The sequence below is a fragment of the Oryctolagus cuniculus genome, chromosome 9 (assembly GCF_051225735.1).
Source record: "Oryctolagus cuniculus isolate XC-2025 breed Fujian yellow rabbit chromosome 9, ASM5122573v1, whole genome shotgun sequence".
NCBI lineage: Eukaryota > Metazoa > Chordata > Mammalia > Lagomorpha > Leporidae > Oryctolagus > Oryctolagus cuniculus.
This window is the reverse complement of record NC_142875.1, coordinates 109,128,357-109,140,769: the sequence shown is the minus strand read 5'-3', so window position 1 is coordinate 109,140,769 and position 12,413 is coordinate 109,128,357. Positions and strand designations below refer to the sequence as shown.

Here is a 12,413-nt window from a genome sequence, read left to right as displayed (position 1 = left end):
TTCTTTTCATGATCTTAATTTACCATAAATGTATCTATAAAAAGTATTTCTAAAATGTTTTTAGAAACTATTTTAATAAATTTGCATTTGTAAATTAGTAGTTCAGAAAATGAACACTAGGTGGCAGACAGTTATTATTGAAAATATCGATGTAATTGTTGACTCTTTTTTTTTTTTTTTTTTTTAAAGACAGGCAGAGTGGACAGTGAGAGAGAGAGAGAAAGAAAGGTCTGCCTTTGCCGTTGGTTCACCCTCCAATGGCCGCCGCGGCCGGCGCACCGCGCTGATCCAATTGCAGGAGCCAGGTGCTTGTCCTGGTCTCCCATGGGGTGTAAGGCCCAAGGACTTGGGCCATCCTCCACTGCTCTCCCTGGCCACAGCAGAGAGCTGGCCTGGAAGAAGGGCAACCGGGACAGAATCCGGCCGGGACTAGAACCCGTTGTGCTGGCGACGCAAGGCGGAGGATTAGCCTAGTGAGCCGCGGCGCCGGCTTTGTTGACTCTATTTTAGAAACTTCACTATGGGTAGGAAATTTCCCGAAAGAAAAAATTGATTGTGTGTATGCATGTAGAATACTTTTACAAAACAGAAAATTCTGTTAAACCTGTTATTTTCATAAGTTGCTAGAAATTTGAGTGCTTGATAAGCAAAGTATGTATAAATGAGATTTTAATTTAACGACAACTTGTACAAATTAGACCTTTTTCAACCTATCCTAAGCTAGGGAAAAAAAGGAAATAATAAAAGAGATAGTCTCCAGTTTCTGAATGAAAGAGAAATACAGTAAAATATTATGCTGCAGAATATATTGTACCCTTCTTTGTGTTAAGGATACATTTTATTTGGACAGATTTTTTTCCCCCTTGTATTGAGAATTTAGGTTTAATCATCCTTCTTTATTATTAGATATCAACTTGAATAAAAGGAAGTTAGGGTTGGGCTAATTAGACCTTACCAGCCACACTGAAAACTCGTACAACCTTCAAAACAGACCTATGTTGTGTTTATTGTGGAATTGTTCGTCTCTTGATTTCCAGAGAACTTTTCAGTAATGAAATGTAATACCCAAGGCCATAAACACACACATGGCTTCAAGAAAAACAGGCAAATCTCTGATCCCTACTTTTGCTCTGATTTCTTGTTTGTGGACTCTGGATTCAAAATGTGAGGTCCTCTAGAACATTAAGTGAAAGAATGGAAATTTGAAAAGAATAGAGCGCATGGTTGTAGCTCCTGTTTCCTTTTCTCTGGGAATGTCTGAACAGTTATCTAGGTGGAATTCTTCTGAGTGCAAGGGCTGGTTTTTAATATTCATAGATAATCAACTTTGAAGAATTTATTTAGCAATTGTCTTCATTGGTAACCTAAACCTAGGATATTTATGTTCCTGTACATTAAATTATTTTGCTAAATTTATGGTCTATATAGATCCTTCCGATTTATTTTATCAAGAGTATTTGACCTCTGCATATGTGATACAGTTCCTGTTTAGGATAGTGTAACTTTGAGTTTGAGAACTCAAAGTTTGAGAACAGTTGAGAAAACTGTAAGTTCTCTACTTAACTCCTTTATTAAGTATGGCTTGTCTGAAGAATTTTTAAAATTAGGCCTATGCCCCTAATTCATGTATTTGCTGTTGATGTATTTAATTTTTTTGCCTAGATAATTACCACGCAGTCTAATCCTGCTACATCCTGGAAAGTCTCAAATCATAATGATTTGAATAGTTCAGGTAAAATTGTTGCAATGAAGGTTGGAGGAATTGTTTTACCAGCTTGTTTTTGATGGGGAAATTGTATAGTTTTGTTTGTTTGATTTTAATTCAAGTAAAGAATGAAAGTGGTCCTCAAACATTTGTTTTTAACTTTTTTTGGTTATACTGATTACTATGACCCAATAAGCAATGCTTAGAAAGAGAATAAAATATTTGAGAAATCAAAAAATATTGAGAAGTAGAAAGAGAGAGAAAGTGAGAGTAAGCGTTCCCGCATGCATTGAGTCACTCCCTAAAAGCCTCTGAAGGTAAGAGCTAGCCTGGATTGGAGCCAGGTCATCCACTTTTGTGGCGACAGCCCTATTATTTGAGCTATCACTGCGACTTCCCAGAGTTAACACTGGTTGGAAGCTAGAGTCAGACCCAGAACAGGGAATTGTACCCACATTCTGATCTGGGACACAGGATTCTTTAACTGCAAGACAAAAAGCCCACTTCTTAAATTCAGTTCTTTTCAAAATTTTGCGCATTCCATGGCCTCTGCAACTTCCTTGCATTTGTTCTCTTTTTCTTGCTCCTCTAAAATTATGAGAATATCAGGGAGAGTTCTTAAAATAATGGAAAAATTTGCATTTGTTACAGAATCCAGAGGAGGGGACAAACAATAGAATTCTTCTACATGGAAGCCGTCTGGCAAATAAATGAGGAACTGGTGCTGAAAGTGTCAAGGAGATTGTGTTCACAGCTCTCAAAATTCAGACCCACAAGGCACCCAGGAAAACAGGTGACAATCAGAAATTGCATGCTGCCTAGATTATATGTATGTTGAATACATTGTTATGACTGCATTGTTCCAATGTAAGATTGCTATCTTCTTTTCCTTTTAATTTTCCTTTTTTTTTTTTTTATTTGAAGAGAGAGAAAGAAATCCCTCTGCTGCTTTATTCTCTACATGGCCACAATTGTAGGGCTTGGCCATGTGAAAGCACAGAACCCTTAACTCATTCTGGGTCTCCCACATGAGTGGCAAGGAGAGAACCCTTGAATTATTACCTGCTGTCTTTCAGGGTGCCCATCAGCAGGAAGGTGGATTAGACACAGTTGTGGATTTGAACCCAGGCTCTCTGATACGTCATGTGGGCGTTTCAGGTGGCGTCTTATGCTGTGCCAAAAGGCCATTCCAACATCATCTTCTTACTCCTTTTCTGAAACTAACAAAACAAAGTGTGTAGGGCCACTCTGACATGGCAGGGAAGTTCTAATTCCCTGCTGTGATTACTGAGGGTGCAGAGAGCCTGTCTTTTCCCTTCAGATTGTTACTTCCTCTTTTCCTTTCTAATTTCTCTTTGTGTATTCTTTCCATGCACATAGCAGACCATGCAAACCAAATGGCTGACAAAAGGAGAAAACCAGTTATTCCTCAATTCTCTTTTGGCTGCTATTCAAAATGTTCAAGGATCTATTTGCAAAGATGTTTATTTACTACATTATATCCTATAGTAGTGAACACCTGAAAGCCCAAGTGTCCATTAATAGGATAACAGTTGAGGGAAATTACAGCACAGCTAGATGATAGAATGGTGTAGAATCACGTATAAAAAGATCCTTGGTGTCTGGCATTGTGACACAGTGTGTTAAGCTGCTGCCCGTGACACTGGCCTCCCATATGAGTGCCTGATTCAAGTCCGGGCTACTCTGCTTCCGATACAGCTCCCTGCTAATGTGTCTGGGAATTTAGTGGAGGATTGCTTGAGAACTTGAGCTCTAACCACCCACGTGAGAGACCTGGTTGTAGTTCCAGGCTCCTGGCTTCAGCCTGGCCCAGTCCTGGCTGTTACAGTCATTTGGGTTCTAGTCCCAGTCAGGGAGTCGGATTCTGTCCCAGTTGCTTCTCTTCCAGGCCAGCTCTCTGCTGTGGCCCGGGAAGGCAATGGAGGATGGCCCAAGTGCTTGGGTCCTGCACCTGCATGGGAGACGAGGAGGAAGCACTTGGCCTCTTGCTTCGGATCGGCACATTGCGCCAGCCGTTGCGGCCATTTTGGGGGTGAACCAATGGAAGGAAGACCTTTCTCTCTGTCTCTCTCTTTGACTGTCTAACTCTGCCGGCCAAAAAAAAAAAAAAAAAAGTACTATGAACAGTTGTCCTTAATAAAATAAATTGGGTGATCTGGATGAAATGGATTGATTCAAAAGAACACATAAACCATCAAGTGTAAATAAGTTGGGAGTACCTCCCATATTTTTTGTTGTGTGCTTTTGCTTTTTTTGTTGTAAAACCGTGGTGATTTATTGATATTGTGATGAAACATTACAACACCATGAAGGGCAGTGTTTTACTAAGATTGATCTTTGAAAAACATGTTACTTCCATTTACTTCTTGTTGAAAACAGTTTCGCTAGTATTCCTTCCTTAAAAGAAGTATTCTATAAATTTCATAAAGTTGTGAACTCACCTAAGTGATAATGTAGATCTCTCCCTGATACTCCTGTCAAGCTGTGGTCTTTCTTGTTTCTTCCCTTGTTGAATATTCTGGTTAGTGGTGCATTAACCCGTGATTATAGAGTGGACTGCAATTATGTTTTTGCAAAAGTCAAAGGAAAAAAAAGAAAGGAAGGGAGGATGGGGATTGAGGGAGGAAAAGAAGGAGTGAGGGAAGATTGGTTATCTTAGAATTGTACCTATGAAATATGTGAACTCTGTACTCTTTATATTAATAAAGATTATTTTAAAAATGATATTTCTTCTGTTAATACTATTCTAAATTTTAAGATATTGCTTTGTTATCAATGAAAGTAATGCTGATATTGAGAAGTTCAAGTCAAACACATTCTGCTTCTTGGCAGACATGTTTTTTTCTTCCCTGGATGTTTTGCCTTGGTATTTTAAAAATTTCTCCATAATTTGTCTTGGTGTGATTGTTCTTTAGCTGATTTGAGTTGAAATCTGCATATGCTTTCACATTGAAGTCTTGTTTTTATTTTTTAATTTTAATGTTATTATCTTTTTTTGTTCCTCATTTGAAATTCCTGTGTATCAATTCTTCAGCTCTTCCCTTCTCTCTGGGTTCCTATTTGTTTCCCACAGGAATGCCTGCTAATTAGATGGTGATGACCTTCTCCTGTCCATATGTCTCTTAATATTTTTAAGATATTTCTGACTGTTCTTTCCTCTCACCTTCTTGGTGAATGGGTGTTCCAGCTCACTAATTTCTTCTTCAACCACATGCATCGTTATTTTTTTTTTCCATTTTTGTCTTTTTGATTTCTCAGCTTAGTAATGTTGTATATCCCTCGTATTTTTATTACAACTGTTGTCCTGTGAGACAACCACTGTCAAAGATTTCTGCATCTTATAATTCACAGTCTTGTATGTGTCCCACCACATTACATCAGGATTAGTCTATGTGACCAACAGAGTAAGGTAGAAATGGTGATATGTCAAATCCAGGTTAAGTGATAATAAAACAAAGTCGTTCTTTTAGAATCTCCTTCTTTAGTGCCACAAAGGAAATTCAAACAGCACAGAAGTGATAGCAAAGACTTCTTCCCCCTCCAGTCTTTTACTGCCTGCTTGAACAGGAGACAGTTTGTAGACAACTCTGTTAACACATTCCTGATCTCCTTGAACTAGATGAAGATTTTACTTTAAGAAAGCCAGTTGTCATGAACAAAGTTTCTATCAGGTGCTACAGGATACCCAACAAATTTAGTAGATGGTTACTTTAAGAGGAACAGTTATGAGACTTTAAAAACTGATTAGAATGGTAGAGGTAAAAGATCAAAAACATAGAAAAAATAGTGCTTTTTAACCTTCTGGAGTGAACATCGTCAGAGATTATTGTATTTAGAGATTTTGACAAAGCCATAAGAAAATTTTTAATCGGGGATCCTTGAATTCCTTCCAAATTGTTGTCTATTCTTCTTCCCTAAATAATAGGAAGTGGTGGGGGGCAGCATTGTCTTGCAGTGGGTTAGCTGGTGCAGGTTTGTATCCCAGCTGTTCTACTTTGTGTCCAAGTCCCTGTAATGTGTTTGTGAAATTAGTAGAGGATGGCACAAATATATGAACTCTTGCCACCCACGTGTGAGACCCCGACTGTGTTCCTAGCCTTTAGCTTTAGCCTTGTCCAACCATAGCTGTTGCATCCATCTGGGGAGTTAACCTAATTGGATGGACTGTTTGTCTCTTTCTGTCTTTGATGCTATAATTCTGCCTTTCAAGAAAATAAATATTTTAATGAAATTATAGGAAGGCAATTTATATTTTAATGTTTTCTTTCAACTGCACCCATTAATGTAGTATTATTTTTAAAAGATTTATTACTTATTTGAAAAGTAATGTTAGAGAGAGAGAGAGAGGGAGGGAAAAAGAGTGAGAGAAAAGAGAGATTTTCTATCCACTGGTTTACTTCTCAATTGTCCCAGTGGGCCAGGCCAAACACAGGAACCAGGAATTCCATCCTGGTGTCCTGCATGAGTGGCAGGGACTCAAGTACTTGTGCCATCTTCTGCCTTCTTCTCAGCTGGCTCAGAGGTGTAGCAGGCTAGCGTGCAAGTGCACCCTATATGGGGTGCGTGCATTGCAAGTTTTGGCTTAACCTGCTTTGCCACATGCCTACTTGGAAGATAACTTTTCCTGTAAGTCTTCTTTTATCTGAAGGTAACTGAAACTCTGAGAGCTTTCAGTAGCTTATGATGTGTCCAGAGTCAGTAAGAATGAGAGTTAAAAAGAAACATGAAGGATGCCGAAATCCATGTCCCCTAAAATGCAATATGTTGTCTCCTTTAAAAAATCCACCCAGTTTTTGTTAAAAAAATAGTGGGTCCATAAGAAAAGTTAGGATAGAGAGAGCAATCAAAAAGAAGAAATGGGGCAGGGTGGGTTCTAGGCTGATGAGGCCTAGAAACACATTAATGCCTGGATCCTATGAGCTATTATTTTGGGAATGTTAAAGATAGCCTCATCCTGTGCATCTTCCTCACTTCCATTATACTGTTCCCCTCCAATTACTGGAACCTGAAAATGATGAAACAATTTTCATTTGTGCAGTGGATTCCAGGGAAGAGGAGTAACAGTGGAACTCTTTCACTTGGGAGTTGGTTTGATTCCATTCAGGAGGAGGAAATTTTGCTGGAGACATTGTTGAGAAGGGGTACTAAATGCTCTTCTGTTGTGTTCACATCCCATAAATGATAGTTTCACATACAGCAAAAATCAGAGATGAGGACAATCAGAAAGTGCATGCTGATTATTTTATTGGCATATGGAAAATAGGGTTATGACATTGTTGTTCTAGTGTCTTGGATACTTCAGGGACATTGTGTTTTATTCACTTTCTGAAAGAAAGAAAAAAAGAAGAAAGTTTATTGAAAGGGCTTGAGAGGGCAAGAAGATCAAGCTCCATTACTGGTTTCTCTGAAATAAGAACATCTTTTCTGGTCATGTCTGTTAGTAGTTCTGTGTACTTTCTGTACTTGGAGGTCCCTTTCTTTCCCCAAATTGGGAAGTTTTCTGTAATTATTTCACTAAATAGGCCTTCTAATCCATTCTCTCTTTCCATTCTTTCAGGAACTCCTAAGACCTGTATGTTGGGTCATTTGATAGTATCCCATAAATCTCCAACACTGTTTTTAATTTTTCTACTTTCTTATTTTTGTTGGTCTGACTGAAAAATTTCCAAAGATTTGTCTTGTAGCTCAGATATTCTTTCTTGAGCCTCACCAAGTCTGTGGTTAACGCTTTCCACTGCATTTCTTACTTGATCTATTGAATTCGTTATTGCTCATTTTTTCATTTTTAGTTCTCTTTAAAGTCTCAATTTCATGGGAAAAGTTTTCATTCATGTCATGCATGGATATCTTTAATTTATGGATTTGCTTCTCCTTGCTTCTGAGTAATCCTATAATTATGTTGGAGAACTTAACTAAAATGATGGCATCTTGCCACTGTATCTCAAAATAACTGAGTAGAAATCTTTAAAAGTAGGGTTGAGGACTATATAGTTTCAACATCTTTCAGGTTCATTCATGGCACACCATAGTTAGAGAAGCTTAGGCAGTAGGACTTGATAGAGAATGAACTGGACTCTTACCTGTGATTGACTGTGGATTATTGTGGTGGTTGTCCTTGGGGAGGGCCTTGTGGTCTGTTTCCTTGAAAACGTGATTGTGGACCCTGCTGCGGGCCTCCCTGCTGGGGTCCTCCCTGTGGGCCTCCCTGCTGGGGTCCTCCCTGTGGTCCTCTCTGCTGGGGTCCTTCCTGTGGCCCTCTCTGTTGGGGTCCACCCTGTGGGCCTCCCTGTTGAGGTCCTCCCTGTGGTCCTCCCTGCTGGGGTCCTCCCTGTGGGCCTCCCTGCTGGGGTCCTCCCTGTGGGCCTCCTTGTTGCCGTCCTTCCTGTGGGCCTCCCTGTTGCCTTCCTCCCTGCTGGGGTCCACCCTGTGGGCCTCCCTGCTGGGGTCCTCCTTGTGGGCCTCCCCTCTGTGGTACTTCCTGTTGTTGTCCTCCCTGCTGGGGTCCTTGCTGTGGGCCTCCCTGCTGGGGTCCTCCCTGTTGTGGTCCTCTCTGCTGGGGTCTACCCTGTGGTCCTCCCTGCTGGGGTCTTCCCCGTGGGCCTCCCTGCTGGGATCCTCCCTGTTGTCGTCCTCCCTGCTGGGGTCCTCCCTGTGGGCCTCCCTGCGGTGGACCTCCCTGTTGGGGTCCTCCCTGTTGTCGTCCTCCCTGTTGTCGTCCTCCCTGTGTGCCTCCCTGCTGGGGTCCTCTCTGTGGGCCTCCCTGTTGGGATCCTCCCTGTTGTGTTCCTCCCTGCTGAGATCCTCCCTGTTGGGATCTTCCCTGTTGTTGTCCTCCCTGTGGACCTCCCTGTTGGTTTCCTTGGCTAGTGTTGTTCTGTTGGCCTCCGTGTTGAGGTGGTCGCTGCTGGTTTCCAGGGTGAGGTGGGCGAGTAGAATTCTGCTGGCCCCCCTGTGGTGGGCCACCTTGGTTTCCAGGGAAAGGTGGGCGGGTCTGGTTATGTTGGCCTCCTGGGCCCGGTGGTTTGTTCTGATGACGAGTTTCTTGGCTATCATCATCACTTTGACTTGTTGCAGAGGTCTGGCCTAGGTTTCCATACTCTTCATGAGGCATCACAAGAATAGATGAGTTTAGTGACTGAGAGTCTCTATTGTTAGCTCCTAACCTGATCACATGTTACTTACTCTGTCAACCTGTCTCCTGCTGCGACATTCCCCCATCCACATTTCTTTCTTAAGTACTACTCCTATTAAAAATGTATTGATATTGTAGAGAGCTTCATTCTTTGTTCTTGTGAAAAGTATTTTTGTTCTAATTTGACCTAAGAGGAGCTCTTGGATACCTTAGAATTGTGCTAAGTATCTCCAAGTACAGGACGGTACAAATGTCTCTTAGATTTTTATTTTTTATTGTGAACTACTCTAAAAAGTTGCAAAGTTTGTCCATGTTTGAGCTCTTGAGCCCTATGTTGAAAATAATGCTAATGCTAGGTTTTTTTTTTTTTTTTTGTCCCAGACACATGTAGAGGAATACTGACAGAGTGCCGAGGCAGACAGCATGATGGACCACTCAGTTTACTCAATAATGTGTTAAGCTTTCATCAGCTATGGGATACCTCTGTCTGCCCAGTCACAGGGTAATGGGACTGATACACTTGTTTCTTTGTGTTTTTTTTTTGGAATCCACTTAACTATAGAGGGAAACACTGAAGAAAAGGCAGCTATTTGAGGGACTTTGAGAAAAATGGAAGAATGAGAATTTGGACGGTTCCCATTAGTCTGCACATGTCAACAGTCATTTCTGGTCTGGGTGAACAGGCAAACAGCTGTTGCCACTGAATTCTGAAATCACTTGTATTCTATTGTATAACCCAATTGTTTACGGTCCCCTGAGTCAATATGAGGAAGTTTGGCTGTATTTTTATCCCTTTGAACATTCATTATGTCGTATAAAATGTGATGATAAAAAGTTATCACAGATCTATTACTGGTGAAAAAAAGGGAAGAGAAAGTTCAATGGGGGATTCTTGAGTTTTTACCTGATGTGAGGATGGAATAGTCTTCATAGTCGACTTCTAGGAGGAGAAGCATAGGAGAAAAGAAAGGTCAAGTCAGGATCCACCAAGGCTGGCAAGTGTTCTATGTGGAGCAGGGGCCTCCTGGACATTCCTTAAGATTCCTCTGCAGCCCCTTTCTGTAAGGCTTTTGGAGAGGGAGAAGGTAGTGACAGGGCTGTTTCTTGGATGAGGATCAACCAGGACCTCAACATACAAAAGCCCACTTCTTCTTTCCTATGATCTGTCACCCATACTGCTAGTTTTGGGGGAAATGCTGTGGGCTGTTCTTCTATCCTCTTTCTTCATTAAGGACTTTCCTTCTTTAACATTCTTTGTTGGTAGAGGAAATCAGGGGTTGCATTTCACAAGTGTCAAAGAGATGCTTTTCAGAGCACCATGAAATATTCAGTTGGTGCAAAAAAATTCAGAATCCTGAGCCCTGATAATTCCATTTATTGTGTGGAGAGATCCACATGTATCATCCTGTTCTCTGTTTTTGAAGTAGCTCTGTATGTTCTTAGTTCATCGGACAGCGTTCACTCTACAGCAAGTTGTTGATTGCTATAGTATCTCTGTGCCTGTTAGTCTCTGTATCAGTCTTATCAATCTTGCTATATTCTTGTGAATCCTTCACAGCACTGTCAGGGAGACTTTGAACAAATGCAAAGCTTACTTTGTTGATCTGTGGTTGAAAGTCTGTACTATGTTCCAGTTGTACTCTTGCTTTCAAGATTTTGGCATTCAATGAGAATGCAACATGTCCTAAGTTGTCATAAGAACTGCACAGTGCATTCTTCTTTTCATCCCCTACCCCTTTCTCTTAAACCCTCTTTTTCTCTATAGGGTCTCCTATGCCCCAAGTAGTCACAGAGCCCTACTCTCCCCCGTTTTTTATGCATACCTCCATTTTCACTCTGAGTTGAGCTCAGGGCCAGCAGGACCACAGACAGCAGGATCAGCAGCATCGTGGAGGAGGCTCTGGAGCTGCTCCCAAGTCTGTGCTGGGAGACTCTGGGCAGCTCCCTTTATAAATAGGAGCAGAACAAGGGCACCTTTGAGGTCCACATTGGGTGCACCTCCCCTGTTGTAGCATTAGTCTGGCTGTGTTGACATCATGTCAACCGCATCCCTTACTTCTCTTTGGGACCAGCGCCCAGCAGGATAGTATTGGGTGGAGGGTGTTAGTGTGTTTTTCTGAAAGTTTCAGTGTGTGAGTTAAGGAAAGTTTTTGAAATAATGGTGTCCAAAACTTGGCACACATATCAAAATTGAATTTTGTTCATAATTTGATGTTCAGTCTGTTTTGTGAGGTTATAACTCTCATTTACAGTGTTCATGTGTGTGTATATATATGTGAGTATTTGTGTGTTAGCTGTGATTGTCATCTAAAAGTGAAAATGCTAAATCTGTGACCATTATTACACCTGCAACTGCATCTTCCATGGTATATGTACTTTTGTATGACTTGCGCCTACATTTTTCATGATATGCAGTAATTTTTGTTTGATATGGAAGTTGGTGAGAACAACTGTTTTGGGTATACTTGGTTACGGTTGTCAACCCTCAGCCTTCTCAGACCCACAACAATGTCCCAAATTCTCTGCCTCTGGCTCTAATCAGGGAAATTCTGGTGTTGTGGTACACAGGTAACCAAAAGCATTGTCTTTTTTTTTTATTTAAACAATTTTTTTTGACAGGCAGAGTGGACAGTGAGAGGGAGAGACAGAGAGAAAGGTCTTCCTTTTTGCGGTTGGTTCACCCTCCAATGGCCGCCGCGGCCGGCTTGTGGCCAGCATACCACGCTGATCTGATGGCAGGAGCCAGGTGCTTCTCCTGGTCTCCCATGGGGTGCAGGGCCCAAGCACTTGGGCCTTCCTCCACTGCACTCCCTGGCCACAGCAGAGAACTGGCCTTGAAGAGGGGCAACCGGGACAGAATCCGGTGCCCCGACCGGGCGTAGAACCCAGTGTGCCAGCGCCGCAAGGCGGAGGATTAGCCTAGTGAACTGCAGCGCTGGCCAGCATTGTCTTATAATAAATGTCTTCTCTTTTTTTTTTCTTTTACAGAGGATCAGTTTAGTATGCATTAAGTAAAGATTTCAACAGTTTGCACCCCCATAGAAACAGAAAGTGAAATATATTGTTTGAGTACTCGTTATAGCATTAAATCTCAATGCACAGCACATTAAGGATAGAGATCCTACATGAGGAGTAAGTGCACAGTGACTCCTGTTGTTGACTTTACCAATTGACACTCCTGTCTATGGCATCAGTAATCTCCCTATGCTCCAGTCATGAATTTCCAAGGCTATGGAAGCCCTCTGAGTTCTCCGACTCTTATCTTGTTTAGACAAGGTCATAGTCAAAGTGGAGGTTCTCTCCTCCCTTCAGAGAAAGGTACCTCCTTCTTTGATGACCTGTTCTTTCCACTGGCATCTCACTCGCAGAGATCTTTTGCCAGAGTGTCTTAGCTTTCCATGCCTGAAATACTCTCATGAGCTCTTCAGCCAGCTCCGAATGCCTTTAGGGCTGATTCTGAGGCCAGAGTGCTATTTAGGACATCTGCCATTCTATGAGTCTGCTGAGTATCTCACTTCCCATGTTGGATCACTCTCCCCTTTATTTACTCCATCA

General features: G+C 41.6%; 1 protein-coding gene across 1 annotated transcript; it reads right to left on the bottom strand.

Annotated features, from left to right (window-relative positions):
* Positions 1-7,812: 7,812 nt before the first annotated feature.
* Positions 7,813-10,769, bottom strand: LOC138843655 (uncharacterized). Its single transcript, XM_070048353.2, has 3 exons — positions 10,682-10,769; positions 9,763-9,798; positions 7,813-8,824 (listed from the first exon to the last, which is right to left on the bottom strand). Exons 1-3 carry the CDS (start codon positions 10,743-10,745, stop codon positions 7,824-7,826), a joined length of 1,101 nt encoding a protein of 366 aa, XP_069904454.2. The 5' UTR covers positions 10,746-10,769; the 3' UTR covers positions 7,813-7,823.
* Positions 10,770-12,413: the final 1,644 nt, after the last annotated feature.

Bases quoted from the DNA above. Each gene is read 5' to 3' on its own strand.
- LOC138843655 (XM_070048353.2), bottom strand. From the start codon at position 10,745: ATGCTGCTGATCCTGCTGTCTGTGGTCCTGCTGGCCCTGAGCTCAACT. The intron at 9,799-10,681 runs GTATGCATAAAA...TTCTCCTCCTAG, and splicing joins AACTCAGAGTGAAAATGGAG to AAGTCGACTATGAAGACTAT. The intron at 8,825-9,762 runs GTAAAAACTCAA...TGCCTCATGAAG, and splicing joins CTATTCCATCCTCACATCAG to AGTATGGAAACCTAGGCCAG.